This window comes from Danio rerio, chromosome 17 (genome assembly GCF_052040795.2).
Source record: "Danio rerio strain M-AB ecotype USA chromosome 17, GRCz13ab, whole genome shotgun sequence".
Lineage (NCBI taxonomy): Eukaryota > Metazoa > Chordata > Actinopteri > Cypriniformes > Danionidae > Danio > Danio rerio.
The window spans coordinates 38,555,290-38,575,880 of NC_141037.1; the positions used below are offsets into that span (position 1 = coordinate 38,555,290).

Below are 20,591 nucleotides of genomic sequence, written 5' to 3' on the forward strand. Positions count from 1 at the left end.
GACGGTCTCCTTTCTCCCACCCCTTGAGCCTCCCCTCCGGAGCTCGGGTTTGGAGTGAGAGCAAATATCTCACCTCCAGCTTTTCCGTGGGACCCGCGAGCTTCCCGGATCAGCACACCCACTCCGCGCTGCCCCACTGCTGGTACGTCAGCGATTGTAGCGATGAGTCCATTAGCGAGAGCTCTGCCTGCCTGGTTAGCGCGGGCCAGCTCTTCGCGGTGGCTCATACGCACAATCAGACTCGGCTATGCGATTCAGTTCGCGAAACGGCCCCCCAAGTCACGGGTGTGTATTCACCAGGGTCAGCCCCCTGTCCGCCCCTGTCTTGCGAGAGGAGATTGCTGTCCTCCTGGCGAAGGATGCAATCGAGCCGCTCCCTCCAGCCGAGATGGAGAGCGGGTTTTACAGCCCACGCTTCATCGTGCCCAAAAAGAGCGGTGGGTCACGGCCAATCCTAGATCTGCGCGTTTTGAACCGCTGCCTGCACAAGTTGCCGTTCAGAATGCTCACGCAGAAGCGCATCCTCCGGTGCGTTCGTCCTCTGGGTTGGTCTGCAGCATTAGACCTGATGGACGCGTATTTCCATGTCTCCACTCTTCCTCGCCACCGACAGTTTCTGCGGTTTGCGTTTGAAGGTCGAGCTTGGCAATACAAAGCCCTCCCCTTCGGGCTCTCTCTGTCTCCGCGGGTCCTCACCAAGCCCGCGGAGGGTGCCTCAGCGCCCCTTCGGCTCGCGGGCATCTGCATACTCAATTTCTTTACGACTGGCTGAATTTTGCCCTCTCTTTTGATTATGCACAGAGTTGATTATGCACAGAGACAAAGTGCTCTGGCACTTCCACCTGTGGGGGTTTCAGGTCAACCGAGAAAAGAGCAAACTCGCCCCCGTGCAGAGGATCTCTTCTCTCGGGCTAGGAGCTGGACTCGGTCACCATGGCAGCGCGCCTCTCCGGAGGGCGCGCTCAGCTGATGCTGTACTGTCTGAGAGAGCTCGACAGTAAAATAGTGGTCCCACTGAAACTATTTCAGAGGCTCCTGGGGCATATGGCATCCGCAGCCGCTTCATGCCGCTCGGATTATTCTATATGAGACCACTTCAGCACTGGCTTCACGATCGAGTCCCCAGACGCGCATGGCACGCGCGCGCACAACGAGTCTATGTTACTGCGCTGTGTCGCCGCGCCCTCAGCCCTTGGAGCGACCCCTCGTTCCTACAGGCCTGGGTGTCTCTAGAACAGGCGTCCAGTCTTGTTGTCGTTTCAGCAGACGCTTCCAACATGGGCTGGGGGGCTGTGCGTTGCGGGCATGCGGCTGCGGACCTGTGGAAAGGTACCCAGTTGCATTGGCATATCGCCTGGAGCTGTTGGCAGTGTTCCTCGCTCTCCACCATTTTTTTCCGGTGTTGGAGCGGCAACACGTGCTGGTCAGGACGGACAGTACGGCGGCGGTGGCGTATATCAGCCGTATAGGGGGTATGCGCTCTCGCCGCATGTCTCAGCTCGCCCGCCGTCTGCTCCTCTGGAGTCATCTGCGGCTGAAATCGCTGCACGCCATTCATATTCAGGCAAGCTCAACCGTGCAGCCGATGCGCTCTTACAGCAGCCTTGCGTCCTGGAGAATGGAGACTCCACCCCGAGTCTGTTCAGCTGATATGGGCGCGATTCGGGGAAGCCCAGATCGATCTGTTGCTTTCCCCGAGATCGCTCATTGCCAGTTGTTCTTTCCCTGACCGAGTGCTCTCGGCACGGATGCACTGGCTTACAGCTGGCCTCGGGGCACGCGCAATACGCGTTTCCCCCAGTGAGCCTGCTCGCACAGTTACTGTGCAAGGTCAGGGAGGACGAGGAACAGGTTACTGGTTGCGCCCCTCTGGCTCAACCGGACTTGGATGTCAGAGCTCTCCCTCGCGATAGCCCTCCCCTGGCAGTCCCTTCGAGAGAGCACCTACTCTCTCAGGGACAGGGCACCACCTGGCACCCTCGCCGATCTTTGGAGATTTTTAGACGCGAGGAAGACTTAGGTAACCTCCGATTGCGGTGGCTAATACCGTCACTCGGGCTAGAGCCCCCTCCCCGAGCGCGCCTATGCCCTGACGTGAAGTCTATTCACTGAATGGTGTGTCTCTCGCTGAGAAGACCCCCGTAATTTGCCAGATCAGCGTTGTGCTTTCTTTACGCCGAGAGAAGTTGGAGAGCAGGCTGTCGCCCTCCACACTCAAGGTTACGTGGCTGCCATCTCCGCTCTCATAACGCGGTGGCTGGCAGCACCGTGGGAACGCATAACCTCATCATCCGGTTCCTCAGGGGCGTTAAGCGAATTAACCCCGCCCCCTCTCATGCCCTCTTAGGATCTCGCCCTCGCTACACAAGCCGCGTCAGATCCCTTCGATCCTCGACTCAGTATATTTCTGTCCCTGAAGACAGCTCTGCTGGTCGCGTTGATATCGATTAGAGGGTCGGGGACCCGGAGGCATTTTTCGGTCAGTGACTCGTGCCTGTAATTGGGCTGGCTTCTCTCACGTCCTGAGACCCCGCCCGCGATATGTGCCCAAGGTTCCTACCACTCCGTTTTAATACGAGGTAGTGAGCCTGCAAGCGCTGCCCTCGGAGGAGGCAGACCCAGCCCTTCTTTATTGTCCAGTTCGCGTTTTGCGTATTATCCGGACCGCACTCAGAGTTTAGATCATCTGAGCAGCTCTTCGTCTGTTATAGCGGTCGGCAGCAGGGAAGTGCCGTACCGAAATAAGTTCCCACTAGATTGTGGATGCCTTTCTTTCACTATCAGAGCCGAGATGAGCCGCGTCCCCCGAGAGCGCGTGCGCACTCCACTCGGAGCTTAGCATCCTCTCGAGCGCGCGCACGCGGCGCCCCTCTAACAGACATCTGTAGAGCTGCGGGCTGGGTGACACCCAACACATTTGCAAGGTTTTACAATCTGCGAGTGGAGCCGGTTTCCTCAAGGGTATTAGGTAACCCTTGGTGATTGAGGAGACAATTCGGTAGGGTGTTGAAACACGCTTGCTGCGCCATTTTCCCTAACACGGAGATACGTGCGCCTTTTTATCTGTCAGTAAAGTTCCCCGTCAAGTGAGCCCTGCAGATTCCTCCGTGGCCCCCAGCACTGACTCAGCGGAGGAGTCACTTGCTGGCCCACTACGTTGTAGGTCTGCCCGTTGGTCAGCCCGCGTTTTGGGTAAAGGTGCCTGCTATGCGTGGTCCCCACTAGGCGATCCCATATGCTTATTCAGCCACGGTTAAGTCCCCCCCCCTGGGCGGACCCGTGTCTTCCCTCCCCGCTAACCACTCTTTTGCTATGCGTACTCCCCCTTTTTAGGGCTAGTCCATATGTAAATTCTGCCATCTATCCCCCCTTGGGTAACGGATGGCCTCCGCAGCGTCCTCCCTATCGGGATTGCACGCTTCCCAACGTACTGTCGTATTTTCCTAGAATTATCTAGATGCTCACGACTTCCCAAAAAAAATATATAAATCCGTAAAACTTCTGTTGAAGTAGGATAAATTAGGGCCAGGGACACGTTGGAGGACCGCGCCCCCCATGATGTGGATGCGTCACGCTTGCTTGACTATCTCCTCATCGGGGGTGTTGGTAAGGTGCAGTCATTATGGCGCTTTCAATGGGCTCCCAATGCGTGGATTTTACAATCAAATCCACTTATAGTGCTGAAGTTCCCCCCGAAGGGGAACGTTCGAGGTTACTAAAGTAACCCTTCGTTCCCCGAGGAGGGGAACGGAAGCACTATACTCCGTCGCCATAATGACTGTCCCTTAGCTGTTGAAAGTCTCTTCAGCTTAAAAAGGATAGCGTCTGCTGGCGCCAGGTGAGCTTATATACTCAGTTGATTGCTTATGCCGCTCACCTGCGCAGGCTTGCGCTGCCAATTCATTCTTAATTGGCCCGTTCAATACTCTTTCAGACGAGTAGCTTCTGAACCGAACCTCCCCAATGCGTGGATTTTACAATCAAATCCACTTATAGTGCTTCCGTTCCCCTCCTCGGGGAACGAAGGGTTACTTTAGTAACCTCGAACGTTTCATATTATGCACTACCATTTATTTGATTGCGGTGTTGGGAAAATACACTGTTTATGGTAAGATTTTTTTCATAATTTAGATGTTAAACTGCACCACAGGGATGCAGACAGAAACGTGAATAACAGCAAGTACAAGGTTAAAAGTACAATGTTTCCCTTTGCATTTTATTTAGCATTATTTTATGTTCGGCCAGTAATCATTCGTTTTTGAAAAGTATTTATATTATTTTTCTACATTCTTCCCAGCCCTAAATTCTGCAAAAATGATCTTCTTACATTATTTTTTTGTATTGTTTTCTAGTGCAAATATAATTAAAAATATATAAATAAAAATATATTTTTATATAAATAAAAAAAAAAAACACATTGTCTTGTTTTAAGAAATAATGAGCCAAAATGATGCACGTTTTTTCTTAATGCAAGCAATATAATCTGCCAATGGGATGAGAAAAATAATCGTATGTTAGAAGGATTATTTTACTTACCCCACTGGCAAATTATTTAGCCGGTTTTAAGGAAAAACTCACTTAATATTGACATATTATTTCTGAAAATAAGACATTATGTTTTGCTTGCCTAGAAAATGCTTCTTGATTTAAGAACTGGACAAGAAAGCCAAAAAATCTAAATAAGAAAAGCATTTTTTGCAGTGTAACTCTGAGTGTTTGTATATTATTGACACCCTGATTAATGTTAAAGCCATGTGAATCAAGACTTTTTATTTTTTCACAATATTTTTCCAGTGCCTTGGACTAACCCATTTTTTTTAACAATAAAAAAACATGCATCTACAGAGCACCGAAACATGGAGTTTGTACCCCTGCAGCATCTTTAGCATGTCAGTGGATGTTTATGTTCTATCACTCTTCTGTTGTCACCGCATCCTGTCAGAGTAAAAACTAATCACACTATAAGTTTCAATCCTCCAGAGATAATCCACCCAGATTAAAGTGTTTCTGAGATGTTTTTAACCAGGCACATCTGCTGCATCCAGCAGACTGAAGGATGGAAACGACATCTGTAAACCTTCAGCATTAAACACACACATCTACAAAGGCACAATGTGTGTGTATTTCACAGCAGTTTTAAAAGGTCTGAGTCTGGAGTACTGTGACAAAATAATATTCATTTTCTTTTCAGCTTAGTCCCTTTATTAATTTGGGGTCGCCACAGCAGAATGAACCACCAACTTATTCATGTTTTACGCAGCGGATGCTCTTCCAGTTGCAACCTATTACTGGGAAACACCCATACACTCCCATACACTGTTGACAATTTAGCTTACCCAATTCACCTATAGAGCATGTCATTGGGCTGTGGGGGAAGCTGGAGCACATGGAGTAAACCCATGCAAACCCCACACAGAAATGCCAGCTGACCCAGCCAAGGCTCAAACCAGCAACTTTCTTGCTGTGAGGCAATCGTGCTACCCACTGCACCACCGTGATGCCACAAAATAGTATTTAAAAAAAAAAATCATGATCTCAGCTATACGTGTTGAATTGTCAGCATGAACAGAGAGAAAATTCCACTGATAGAATAACAATTCTATTATAACTGATAGAATAAAATAACAATAGTTTTGAATATCATATTAAATGTATCGGCTTTATTTTCATATTTGTGTAGAAGTTAGAGGTGCACAATATTAGAAATAAATGATATTGCAATATTTTTTGTGTCAAAAATATTGCGTTATGAATATAATTAAACAAGATGAATATTTGGTGGAAAAAAATCTAAAAGTATACAGAAATACACAAAATAATATAATTTAAAGCACAGATGAAAACAATAGAACAAAGATAAAGATTAAATAAACAACCTTATGGCTTTTGGTGGAGTCTACCAGTATTGAGATATAGAAATTCAACAATCAAATGTAAATAACAGTGTCTTCACTGTATAATTACTGCATATAAACCCAATTAATCAAATTTAATGTAATTGTTAAAGCAGAAAGCTTTATAATGTCTTGTGTCCAAATGGTTTAAATGAACTTGAAATCTCTTGAGATCCTGTGATATGACCATTGCAGATTCGCAATCGATGCTGAAACAATATAGTGTGCAGCCTTAGCAGAAGTTAAATTTTATCATAAAGTTATACGTTTGTAAATTTAAATATGAGTAAAAGATAAGATGGACCATGTTGGTGTTGCGTTAAATAAATTCTTCAACTAAATGTTGTGGGGAAAAAATAAATACCATATAAAAAACTAAACATATACTAAATCACATCTTTCTGACTAACTATATTGAGGGTGTACTTTAGGCCTTAAATAGTCTTTTATTTTGAATTTTTTATTTAATTTAATTAAATAGAACACAATAAAAAAATCTTGAAATATTGTTTTTTTATTGGAGGTTTATTCTTAATATATTACCTAATCATACACATTTGCATACACACAAATATGTCATAATCTCTTTCTTCTGTGAGAAAAATATAAAAATATAATATTTCTTAAAGAAGTACATTTACAAGCAAGAAGGTTGCTGGTTCGAGCCTTGGCTGGATCAAGTTGGCATTTCTATGTGGAGTTCTATGTGCATGTTCTCCCCGTGTTCGCATGGGTTTCATCTGGGTGCTCCGGTTTTCCACATAGGTCCAAAAAAAAAAAAAAAAGACATGTGGTATAGGTGAATTGGGTAAGCTAAGTTGTCCCTAGTGTGTGTGTGTGTGTAAATGAGTGTGTATGGGTGTTTTCCAGTGACGTGTTGCAGCTGGAAGAGGATTCGCTGCGTTAAAAAATTCTGCTGGATAAGTTGGTGGTTTATTCCTCTGTGGTAACCCCAGATTAAAGGGACTAAGCCGAAAAGAAAACGAATAAATGAATGATATTTTGACCAAGACAAGGTTTCAATCAGAGTAATGATCATCCAAATAAAATAACCAGTAAATAAACTAAAAAACTTGTTTTATAACTTTCTAGTTAAAACAGTCTAACAGTCATCAGTCAAGTGAATATATTGTAAATATATTGACAAATAAAGTTGGAGGATATTTTTTTTTATCACGCCTTAAACAAAACATGGCTAAAAGACAATTGGCATTGTGATAATATACATTTTCTGATTTTTTCTAAATAAAGCTGGGTGTATTTTGAATAAAGTAGTGTAAACAAAAAGGCCTATGAACGTATTTTGAAGATAATTGTCAACAGCCTAACCTTAAGTCTGAATACAGCAGCAGTGACTGACAGGTGCCATCAAGTGTAGATATTATAATTGTGCCGTGCTCGTTTTGCTTTGTCACGTGATCTTACTCATACTATAATATTTGTATATAGCGCAAACTAATATATTAGGTTAACGAATATTTAAACATACTGCAGACGATGTTTTGAATACAGAAACTATACTACAGCATCTTTTATATGATGGGGGAATCACACAGGCCGTATAACGCGCAGTTTATATCCCTCACACGCCATTCTTACGCTTAAATCAGAATATGAATAGTATATTTTGCTCCGTTACTTAGCATAAAGCAGTCTGAGGTGATATGTAATACATGTGAGTCCGCTGAACAAACGGCTCATTATTGTGACAGCTCCTCCGCAGGCCCTGCCGTACACACACGCTTGAGCCATAAACACATCATTTACACACACGACGCCAGTACAATGACATTCATTAGGAAGAATTCCAGTGAATTGTGACACGTTAACAACATTGTACTCACTGTATTTTGACTGCGTCCTTTCTAATGTTGTTATTACACTGGCTGAAGGCAATCCGCTGCTGCTCCTGTGGGTTGCCAGATATGCGCTCTTCTGCTGCTTGGTTACGGGCAGCCCACGATAGCGCCACGCTCTTCTGCAACAAAACGGCTCCTCTTTGCGCATGCGCGCCGCCCCTTCATTATACACGCACGCCTTTGTGAAGTATTGACAGTGGAGAAAAACATCACGGTAGTTGGGATGTGTTGTGTCTATCACGCATGTTTTTTCATATTGTAGTATAAATGTATATTTATTCTGTCATTAAGATACTATTATACAGTTTTGTAGGTAATTATATTCATGATCGATAATAATAATAATAATATTAATATTAATTAATTCATTTTCTTTATGCTTAGTCTCTTTATTAATCTCGGGTCGCCACAGGGAAATGAACCGCCAATTTATCCAGCATATGTTGCCCTTCCAGCTGTAACCCAACACTGAAAAACACCCATACACTCTCATCCACATTTAGCTTAGTCAATTCACCCACAGCGCATGTCTTTGTACTGTGGGGAAAAACGGAGCACCCGGAGGAAACCCATATAGATAATGATAACTCTTTTAGGCAACATTTTAACAAATGACTACACAGATTACACATAATCATTTGGATTAATCACATAAATAAATACTAAATACATATGTATTCTCTGTAAAGACAACCTTAAAATTTTGAATATTAATATCCAAATGTATTCTTTTAGCTTTTAAAAAAATTAAGGTATAAGTTATTAGTTTTTTCATAACAGATGTTATGTATAAACTGTTATTTATATATACATTTCTTATGAATAAAAATATTTATTAATGTAAAACATAAATACATAAAAAACAAGGACAGTTATTCAAAAATCTCAATAAAAAAAACAAGACAAATAATCAACTTGTTTAATTACTCATTGTAATTAACTCATAAAATCAATAATTTTACACACACACACACATCGGTCATATATATATATATATATATATATATATATATATATATATATATATATATATATATATATATATATATATATATATATATATATATAAATAAAATCGTAAAAATTATACCATGATAAAAATGACTGTATTAGAACAAATTACGTTTGAATTAATAATATAAAGTCTTTACACTTAATAAAAGGTGACATGTTGTTGCAGTAGGTATTGCTATCGCCTCACAGCAAGAAGGTCGCTGGTTCGAGCCTCGGCTGGGTCAGTTGGCGTTTCTGTGTGGAGTTTGCATGTTCTCCCTGCGTGGGTTTCCTCCAGGTGCTCTGGTTTCCCTCACAAGTCCAAAGACATGCAGTACAGGTGAATTAGGTAAGCTACAATTGTCTGTAGTATATGTGTGTGAATGAGTGTGTATGGGTGTTTCCCAGTGATGGGTTGCAGCTGGAAGAGCATCCGCTGCGTAAAACATATGCTGTGTAAGTTGCCGGTTCATTACGCTGTGGAGAACTTAAGATTAATAAAGGGACTGAGCTGAAAAGAAAATGAATGAATGAATAAATAAACGTAATAAAATAAATTAAAAAAATAAAAATTTATAAAAATTAAACTAAAATAATTTAGGGCTACAAAAGGTGCCCTATTTTGTAAAAGTGGTTTTATTTTCTTACAAAGAAATATGAATTAAAAATGAAATCATTCATTGTGATCAGTGTGTAAACAAGCTAATCATTATTTTTTTCAGGGTTTCTGCAGTTTTCATCAAGTCAATTTTTTTAAAGACCCTTTTAAGACCATTATGAATGAGACTTTACACGTATATGTGTAAAGCACTAAGAATTTTTTGTAATGGCCCAGTTGGACCAATGGAATTGGAAAAAACTATTGTAATTATTTCTTAACCACATATTTTAATGTGTCAAAACAGGAAAACTCTAGTTGGATAGACTTTTTTCAACATGATGTTTCTTTTTAATGACAAGTTTAGCATTATTAAAAGTATATTTATTATGAAGAAAACTACACGAATAATCCAAAATATATATGTGTTTGCTTTTGGTTCAAATGAATTAGTTATAACTCCTACTGAAGCTAATGTGTTTCTGTTATAAAACCTAAAGTTTCATGCCTATTTACAAATATTATGTCCACTAACACTTTCTTCAGTTAATAGATTTTTGTAAACGGAAGATTATGTAAAGGGATATATTGCTGTTATTAGGATTGTTTTTACTTTTCTTTTCCTGATTAAGGAATTTAATTAAACAAATTTGCTGTAAAAATGTCTTAAAGCTGTTGTATAAAATAAACATCTCTTTCCATTGAAAAAATTCAATATATACGGTTGAAGTCAGAATTATTAGCCCCCCTTTGATCTTTTATTTTCTTTTAAATATTTCCCAAATGATGTTTGATAGAGCAAGGAAATTTTTACAGTATGTCTGATAATATATTTTCTTCTGGAGAAAGTCTTATTTGTTTTATTTCGGCTGGAATAAAAGCAGCTTTTAATTTTTTTAAAAACATTTTAAGGTCAAAATTATTAGCCCCTTTAAGCTATATTTTTTTTGGATAGTCTACAGAACAAACCATCGTTATACAATAACTTGTCTAATTACCCTAACCTGCCTAGTTAACCTAATTAACCTAGTTAAGCCTTTAAATGTCACTTTAAGCTGTATAGAAGTGTCTTGAAAAATATCTAGTCAAATATTATTCACTGTCATGATGGCAAAGATAAAACAAATCAGTTAGAAATTAGAAATGAGTTATTAAAACTGTTATGTTTAGAAATGTGCAGAAAAAAAACTTCTCTCAACTAAACAGAAATTAAGAAAAAAATAAACAGGGGGGCTAATAATTCTGATTTCATCTGTATATAAAAACAAATTATTTAGATAGATTGTTGGTGATTAGATGAGTGTTGACCTGGGGCCTGTTTCAGAAAGGAGGTTAACTGAAAACTCAGAGTATTTTAACCCTGAAATGAGAGAAACTCTGGGTTTTCCGTTTCAAAATGGCAGGTTTGTTAAACTTGAGAAATCAGGGTAAGTCAAGCCTGTTTCTGAAAGAGAGTTAACTTTAACTCAGAGTCAGTTACTGTGGTAACTTACTCTGTGAATCTAACCTGGTCAGAAGCAGGTTTTATTCTCTAAACTCAGAGTTTCTGTCTGTCTCCTCCCCTTTTTTTAAAGATGAAGCGGTATTTCTCGCCTTAGCCTTACGTTTCCACCCACCTATTTTAATGCTCATTTTGGATACGTGCATAAAAACGATTGATAGAAACGTCATGATGCACATAACTTTTTAAAATATGCATAAAAAACGCACATAACTGAGTAGGATAAACTTTTATTCGATAGAAAATGTGCACATAAACTACGATGGAAACACTTTTACTGAACAAATTACAGTATGTACATTAAAAAAAGATCATGATCATATGATAATGAAAATGTGTGTAAATGAACAAACCAGCAGGCTGAGCACACTGTAACACGTCTTAAATATTGTTTTAGTCATTCTAAAATGCCTTAACTGTTTTAGTATTAGTGTATATTATTAATTACCTCCGAACGTCTGGTGAGTGTCAAGAGTCTCCGCGTCTCATGGCTTCAGACGCCCCCACGTGTTCATTGTGTTTCAGCATTGTCTTCTGACATCGAGGCACAAGTACATTAATTAGGCTAAATAAAGAATTAATTGACGCAGCTTCTTCTACCACAGTAAATTCTGTTTTTACTGTTGATATTTGGTGCCAGTTAAATCAGGAAGTGACAATTTTTTTCTCTTTGACTCGTTGGATGGAATTTTATTCGCATCTTTTATGCAATATTCCAGTTTTGCACATAAATTTATGTAATATATTTGGATGGAAACATAGCTATTGCCTACATTTTAGTCACACACAGAAGAACTGTACTAGAATGGCTTATCCTTTTTTAATAAATAATTAAATTGAATTCACCTTTGACATGCATGTAACTAGATTAATGGGATTATTATTCTTTCTAAAAATAATTTTTAGTACTGCTTACCTTCTAAATGTTATATTAACCTCTATCACTTGATCAATAAAAAAGGCAGACACACAAGTGCACTGTTAAATCATTTAAAACTAATAAATGTATAAAAGAAAGTTTAGAAAAAAAATATATAAACGTCACAAATTACATTACTTATTTTATTATACTTAAATATTTAAATACTTAAAAGGTTAAATTAGGCATTAACTTGAGCAGCTGTTTTCCCACGCTAACTGGTTGATGGCTGCTTCTTTTCAAATATATACACTCATATTTGCTATAACTTTGCATGAGAACATCAAGTTCAGCTGGAGAAAGAAATGCTGATCTCTTTTATAAGATATTGCCATAGTCACTCGTAATGTCTGCGCTCCACTGATAATGTCTTTTTATAGTCACGGTGCGCGCGCTTAACTCTGAGTTGGTCTAATCGAAGTTGATTGACCCAACTCAGATCAGCTGTTCTGAAACTGAAAACTCTGAGTTTTTAATCTCTCGGTAAATCAACTCAGAGTTCAAGTTTAAACTCTGAGTTGTTTGAACCTCCTTACTGAAACAGGCCCCAGATTGAGTAACTTTACTTCGACAAGATTTAAAATTAAGACCTTTTAAAAAATTTTAAACCTACAACACAATATTTCTGTGAATTTAAGACTTTTTAGGGCTTAACATTTTGTTTTGGAAATTTAAAACATTTTAAGACTATTTAAGACCCAGCGGACACCCTGTTTTTTTTTTTTTTTTTTTGCACAGTATGCATCAGTGTTTCATTTTACACAACAAAACACATGACCATGAGGTTGAAGGGAGTTTATTTGCACTTTTCTTTTTTTCATGAGATAAACAATACGTTAATACGTACAACTGTAGTGCGTACACAGCTCATATTAAAAAATCGAAAAAAGCATACTGAAAATACAGAATAAAAAAATACATGGATATTCAGCACCAACAGAAACGTTCTCGCCATTCTACCGCTTGTGTCACAGGAACATCGAGTTGTACAAGCTAAAGTTACGGTGTTTTAAATGGTCTCTACAGAAGGTCTTCAAGTGCTCAGTTAGACACACATGTACAAAGAGAACACATGCCTCACCGGTAAACTGTCTGCTGTCTTTTTACCTGGAGTTTGTGGAGCTCATTGATCAGAAGTGAGTTAATTGGAAACATGCAGATTAATAGTTGCAATAATGTTCATTGAGCAACCAATGGAATGACACTATAGAAGTAAATCTAGAACAAACAGCAAAATTATGCTAATGTTATGAAGAATAATTCAATTATGAGATTTAAAAAGAAGCCAAATTTCAGATCAACAAAATTTGATATATTAAGGACAGTTTACACAAAATTACAATTCTGTCATCATTTACTCACTGTCTCTCTTGTGTGGATTAAAAAGAAAGATTCTGAGGAATGTTGGAAACCTGTAGACACTGACATCCACCGTCTTGTGTGGATCAAAAAGGAAGATATTTTGAGGAATGATGGAAATCTGTACACTGATCCAGTTTTCTGTCCTACTATTGATTTTAATGGCTGCATTTTAACAAACATTCTTCAAAACATCACAAATAACACATATTCATAACGCTTGAGGGTAAATAAATAATGACAGAATATTATTTTTAGCTACACTATCCCTTTAATTCACATTTTAGGTCAGGTTTGTGTGCTTATAAACAACAAATGCTTCATAAAAATGATTTTCTTTCAAAGAGAATAAAAAGTGGTCACAAACCAAAAACATGGATATTTTCTTGTATTTGCTTTGAATCATCAGCATATTAAAAATGAATTAAAAATAGAAATAAAGAATATTAACACCTCAACGAAAGTAAAACCATCTTTTGATGTCTGCTGTCAGAAAGTGTTGTCTGTAAGTGTTGTAATAGAGGCCGGGTGTGAGTGTACACACGAGAGAAAAACACTGAGGTAAATGTATAGTCATCTGCCAACACATTAAAACAGTTAAAAGATTAAATAACTTTACAATGGTTCACATTTTATCAAGCCATGACCAACTACACAAACTAAACATCCCCATTTCTTTAAACGGCAGCAGAAATGTTGTGAATGTGTTAGTGTGGAACAAAACCAATATCTGCGGTTAATTTAGCACTAAAACGGTGTTGTGTTTGAAGTTTTGAACATAACCCTAAGTATTTCAGAATAAAACACCCTGTAGCATTTTGTATTACCAAATCTCTCTGACTTTACCTTGTTTTCCAATTTCTGCACAAATGTTTTTTTTTTCACCTCGTACACATGTATATATATATATAAAAAAATCAACACTGGAAGTTTAGTTGCGAGTGGTTAAATTAAATAATTTTCACCAGATGTGAGGTTGTCAGAATGCACCGTAAGTGTGTAATTTCAGACTTTTTCTTTGTAAGTGTTGATCCAGTTACCAGATTCCACTTGAACGACCACCAGGGGGCGCCAGAATCCTTGCAGAAGCTCTCTTTGGAACGTTATCATCAATTTGGGCACCTATTCGAAAGTAAATAGGTTAGAAATGCAGATATAGACTATAAAATTAAAGTGTTGTGATAATCTGGTACTAAAGGTAAACATATTTAAAAACATACGGACACATACATATACAAAAATATGTAAGTAATCCATTGCAATGTCACATGTCATTTTTTTACATACTAGACCCAGATACATTGATGCGGTGGTAAGTTAATATATTTGTTTTAGTGATTATTTATTCATTCATAGAACACACATTTTTTTATTTATTCTCAACATAGGCATTTTGATTTATTAATTTATATTTCAATGACATTAATAAGCTTCTGTATGTTAAAGAAATTAAAGCATTTGTTAATCAAAGTCATTGGTAATTTTAGCATTTGCTCTTATTGTTTAATGAACTTAAGCTAACATTAATTAACAATAAACATTTGTGTTTTTTATAAGCTAGCATTAACGCATAATAATAAATGCTTTCCTTCGGCTTTGTCCATTATTCATCAGGCGTCACCACAGTGGAATGAACCGCCAACTACTCCAGGACATGTTTTACGCAGCGGATGCTGCAACCCAGTACTGGGAAACACCCATACGCTCTCATACACTAAAGCCAATTTAGTTCATCCAATTTACTTATAACGCATGTCTTTGGACTGTGGGTGCAACCGGAGCACCCGGAAGAAACACACGACAACATGGGGGAACATGCAAACTCCACACAGAAATGCCAACTGGCCCAGCGGGGACTCGAACCAGTGACCTTCTTCTTTGCCTCTGAGGTGACAGTGCTAGCCACTGAGCCACCATGCTGCCTTAACAAATGCTGTAACAAATAATTTTTGTTAACAAATTACCATGAACTAAAGTGTTATGTGTTATCAAGATATTACAATATATTACCAAAATTGAATTCCACCTAGCACTAAAACCTGCTGAATATTCTTACAATGTAAATAATTTAGAAACAACATAAAGACAGTATATTTTATTATTATTTTATTTAATTTTTCTTAAGTACACCAATACGCAATACCTTTATTTCTGTTTACATTTTGTGGATGGAATGATTAGTTATTTCCAAAAACAAACAAAAAGTGCCCTGGGGTAGCTCAAATAACGTGTCGGTGCTCTTTGGGCAATGAATTCATCAAAACAAACAGCAAAAATCAGTCCAAGGCACTAGAGAGATGTAGTAAAAAATATTTAAAAGCCTGTATTTACATGACTAATCTTTAAAAAATGTACGCGTTTCGACAGAGAGCTGCCTTCATCAGGGTAACAGTGATGAGGTTAGTTATTACCATTCAACTTTGCAGTATATTCAAAAAGCACTTAAGTGATCTTAAATTAATCTTCACACAAACCCATAATTATACTTTAAGTGCCACATCCAGTTGTAGACTGTGTTGTATACTATATATTCGGCACAGTAATATATCATTGCTTTAATGCCAGTACCACTACTATTTCCGGCCCCTGTTGCTCTGTTTTGTAGATCTTTCAGGTTTTGTGGTATGGCGACTAGTAGCTCATTGTTGATTTTTAACTCCCATGTATAAACAGCCCTTGTGTTTCTTTAATCAGCTGACAGTATAGTTCACCGTTTGTTGTTTTGTTATCTTTACAATAATTAACCTAGTTATTTTTACTTTCTTCTATAATCTCCATCTAAAAATGTTACTTTTGTACAAAATAACAAAAAAAAAAAACGTGACTTGAATGTTTGGACACTCTTTTTAAACAGCACAATATCAGCACCGGTGTTTACCAATGTTTCCCCTAGGTTAGAGTTTAGGGGAAAGGACTGACACCATCTCAAACATAAGGAGGCATGGTGTTAATTTGTTTCTTTTAATGACAGCAGTGAAAAACTAATCAATTATCTAAACTGTACAAGTTAAAAATTAACGTTTATTTTTCATATATTTTTTCTTTATTTTTCATATATTATCTTGACCTGCAAATACATTAACTGTTAAAATTTAGCTAAAAAGAAGCAAATTCAGTGGTAAAAAGTATTTATTACCCTGTTCATGGTTAAGACGTCCCACTCACAGTTTACACTGCTGACTGGCAATAGAAGCTATTTTAAACTTAAAATAAAAAACTATACTTTTAAAAACTAGAAAAGTGGGCCAGTTCACAAGTACACAAGTACACTACTAGTACATTGATATTAGTACTTACTTACTAAATAAAGTATGCTTTTATACTTGACCTTTACTTAAGTAAACTTCTTTTTCCTAAGGGTGTATTTACTGACTTGCTTACTAAGATGAGTCTTGTACAGCCAGGAAGAGTATTGCTGCTCTGACAGCCACGTTGGGTCAAGGCCTGTCTCTTGGTGTAGTGGTGGGAAGTTCAGATCATTTTACAAATCTGGATTTGCCAGTGTACATCTGTTTGCCCCTGTGTTGACCATTGCTTGCCTGACCATTCTGCTAAATAAACCTGCGTTCGGATCCGCACCCCTGTTGTCAGCGTCATTTCACGTTACAGAAGACTCAGCCATCAGTCTCAAAGTAAACCGTATTTATTTGTGTGTAATCAGTCATTGAGATATTCATGAATAGCATCAGCTGTGAGAGTGTAATCAATGGTGACTTGGAGCAGGTGTGTGTGTGTGTTGCATGACAGGATCTGTAGTTCATTTTGAGGCAGGATTGTAGTTCGTGTGAATGTGAATGTTCTTCAGCAATCTATGGTGGTTAAATCGCTGGTGATCGTGAGTCTCATACAGTGCCCGATTCAGATAGCAGAAATGTGTAATTGCGCAACCATGTAGAGACAGAAATGACATGCCATTGTGTAAATAGGATATTACATACGGCTATTTAGTTTGCTCATTTAAGAACTTGTGATCTGGTGCTATATAGTAAATTATATTAACTTGACTTCAAGGAAGGTGGGGAAAGCCGTTGGGAGGGCGGGGCGCCATTCTAATATAATGGTAGGGGAAGCACTGCAAAAAACAATAGTTGGTGGAAAAACTTTGATTTTCAATCACAACGAATAAAAACATTTGTTATTCTGACGAGCTGTAATTTTCTGAAAATAAACTGCACTAAACAGTTTTTTTATTTGACAAATTTAGTAATTTTGTGGACTTTGACATTTTTTAGTCTGTCTAGATTTATTTTGGAAGATTTTTTGTATATTAAACAAGTTGAAATTACAGTGCAATTGAAAAGTATTCATCATGCTTCACTTTTTCCACATTTTTTTATGTTACAGCTTTATTCCAAAATGGATTAAATTTATGTTTTTCCTCAAAATTCTACACACAAACCCCATAATGACAATGTGAAAAACATTTTTTGAAATTGTTGTAAATTTATCAAAAATAAAAAAAGTTGAAAAATCACATGTACATAAGTGTTCACAGCCTTTGCTCAATACTTTGTTGATGCACCTTTGGCAGCAATTACAGCCTCAAGTCTTTTTGAATATGATGCCACAAACTTTGCACACCTGTCTTTGGGAATTTTTGCCCATTCCTCTTTGACGATGTACAGCCATTTTTAGATCTCTCCAGAGATGTGCTTTGGGTTACTGTCCTGCTGGAAGAAGAACCGGCGGCCCAGTCTAAGGTCAAGAGCACTCTGAAGCAGGTTTTCATTCAGGTTGTCTCTGTACATTGCTGCATTCCTCTTTCCCTCTATCCTGACTAGTCTTCCAGTTCCTGCTGCTGAAAAACATACCCGGAGCATGATACTGCCACCACCATGCTTCACTGTAGGGATGGTATTATTCTGGTGATGAGCGGTGCCTGGTTTTCTCCAAACGTAATGCCTGGCATTCACTCCAAAGAGTTCAATTTTAGTTTCATCAGAACACAGTTTTTTTGTTTCTGATAGTCTGAGAGTCCTTCAAATGCCTTTAGGCAAATTCCACACGGGAGTGGCTTCCGTCTGGCCACTCTACCATACAGGCCTGATTGGTGGATTGCTGCACAGATTGTTGTCCTTCTCTAAGGTTCTCCTCTCTCCACAGAAGAACGCTGGAGCTCAGACAGAGTGACCATTGGGTTATTGATCACCTCCCTGACTAAGGCTTTTCTCCCCCGTTCACTCAGCTTAGATGGTCCTGCTTAGAGTCCTGGTGGTTCCAAACATCTTCCACTTGTGGATGATGGAGGTCACTGTGCTCATTGGAACTTTCAGAGCAGCAGACTTTTTTTTCTGTAACCTTCCCCCAGCCTTGTGCCTTGAGACAATCCTGTCTCGGAGGTCTAAAGACAATTCCTTTGTCTTCATGCTTGGTTTGTGCTTTGACATGCACTGTCAACCCTGGGACCTTATATAGACAGGTGTATGCCTTTTCAAATCATGTCCAATCAACTGAATTTATCACAGGTGAACTCCAATTAAGCTGCTGAAACATCTCAAGAATGATCAGTGGAAACAGAATGTACCTGAGCTCAATTTAGAGCTTCACTGCAAAGGTTGTGAATACTTATGTACATGTGATTTTTCTTTTCTTTTTTTTTTTTTATAAATTTGCTACAATGTCTTTGTAGAGTATCGTGTGTAGAATTTTGAGGAAATAAATGAATTTAATGCATTTGGGAATAAGGCTGTAACATAAAAAATGTGGAAAAATGTAAGTGCTATGAATACTTTCCGGATGCACTGTAAAAGTATTAACATTTCACATTTCCATGTTTGAGCAACATACCCATACAGTTAAGTATGATAAAAAGGAGGCAACTGTACCAGACAAACTAAAGCTGGACTCGTGGAGGTCTCTCACTCCTCCGTGGCGTGTGCAGGGTCGTGGGTTCATGTCCCCGTCTGCAGGGCCGAGATCCTTCTTCCCGGAATTCTGCACCGCAGCCACATCTCCAGTATAGGGTGTGCGCTCCACCCCCTTGAGTGCTTGACACTGAGGGTCAAAAACAAATTTAGTCCAGAACCTGCGCTTCACTGTAACCACACATGTGCAAAAGTAGAGTAGAGTTACCTTCTCCCTCTGGACCATTTTCTTGTAGAGATAGTCTGGGAAGGTTCGGAGAGGGTAGAATTTTCCGGAGCCCTCAGCACAAGTGAAGATGCCGTTTTCATAGACCACGCGACCGCGGCTGATGGTGACCAGGGGGACGCCGTGACAGCGCAGGTTCTCATAGAGGTTCACATCACCACCCTGCCACTGAGTGGTCACTGAGATGGTCCTGAGATAATCCAGATGAAGCCATGGAAAAAAAAAGTGTTCTCTTTTATTTTGCAATCTCTGGTTTGTGGAATTTTACAGTGTTCCCACGGTTTCATGAATAGCAGAGTCAAGAACTTTTTAATGCTGCATTGATTTTAAATCAAGCAATTTGTACCCCAGCATTTGTAGCGCCATGCAAGTGCTGTACTTAGCATTTCACTTACACTTAATATTTATGTAAAAAATGCCATTTACAAAAATGTTGACCATTTTAATGGCCATGTTTAAAGAACTTCCATAAAATTTGTTGAATTCCACACTGGTAATGTTCAAATGCAGTTTTCGAACTATAAAAAATGTGCATTATTTGTTAGTGTTATTGTACAAGATTTAAATGTAAAGTTTTTTTAATTTTAGAATTTCATTTTATTTGTTTTGTTTTGTAACAGTTGAAATAAAACAATAAACAACTTTGATTTGGAATTTTATTCAAGAACTATCAAAGTCCTACGCTAGTTTTTATCAGGGTTCATACACATTATTACTACTAAAATTCCACAATTTTTCCTTGACTTTTCCAGGACACTCAAGTAAATTTTCATGACCTAATGTTTAATGTAATGTCTATGTATACATGGTTAATAAAAAAAATGAATGAATGAATGAATGAATTACACAGCATTCATAATGTGAGGCCATCTTTTTGCATAAACGAGAAAAGAGGTAAAGACAACTAACCTATATTCAAGTTTACAGATATTTGTTAAACTAATTTCCATCACTTTTCTAAAACTTTCTGGGTTTTTCTGATTTTCCAAAACTTTTCCAGGCCTGGAAATGCCTTGTCAAAATTCCAAGACTTTTTAGGATTTCTATGACCGTATGAATCCTGTTTTAAGCACTTTCCAGGCCTTGAATCCATGAATCAAGTACTTAAATCAAGTATTTTTAAAAAGCATGGGAACCCTGATTTTAATTTAAAGCTGCTTTGAATTAAGGCCTTTTGGCATACAGTACCTTGTTGATTCTGGATCCCAAACCACCACGTCAGCATCAGCTCCAGGGATGATCCTGCCCTTTCTGGGGTAAAGGTTGTAGATCTTTGCAGCATTGGAGCTGGTGACAGCAACAAAACGATTCTCATCCATCTTGCCTCCAACCTAAAAGATAGATAGTATGATCACTTCCTGTGCTCTCAATGATTTTT

General features: G+C 38.6%; 2 protein-coding genes across 7 annotated transcripts in view; both read right to left on the reverse strand.

The window, feature by feature from the left end:
- mapre3a (microtubule-associated protein, RP/EB family, member 3a) overlaps nt 1–7,837 on the reverse strand; it is a 35,944-nt gene extending 28,107 nt beyond the window's left edge. For 4 of the 5 annotated variants that reach the window (XR_015512637.1, XR_015512636.1, XR_015512635.1 and 1 more), the window contains exon 1: nt 7,739–7,837. The gene's annotated coding sequence lies outside the window, so the exon portion shown is untranslated. 5 annotated transcript variants of the gene reach the window in all.
- Nucleotides 7,838–12,544: 4,707 nt separating this feature from the next.
- Nucleotides 12,545–20,591, reverse strand: part of dpysl5a (dihydropyrimidinase like 5a) — a 122,463-nt gene continuing 114,416 nt past the window's right edge. For both annotated transcript variants that reach the window (XM_087288613.1, NM_001018149.1), the window contains 4 exon segments: nt 20,402–20,544; nt 19,196–19,403; nt 18,949–19,117; nt 12,545–14,245 (listed from right to left, as the gene is read on the reverse strand). In XM_087288613.1, coding sequence (XP_087144739.1) covers nt 14,160–14,245; nt 18,949–19,117; nt 19,196–19,403; nt 20,402–20,544 — 606 coding nt within the window. In that variant the 3' untranslated portion in view covers nt 12,545–14,159.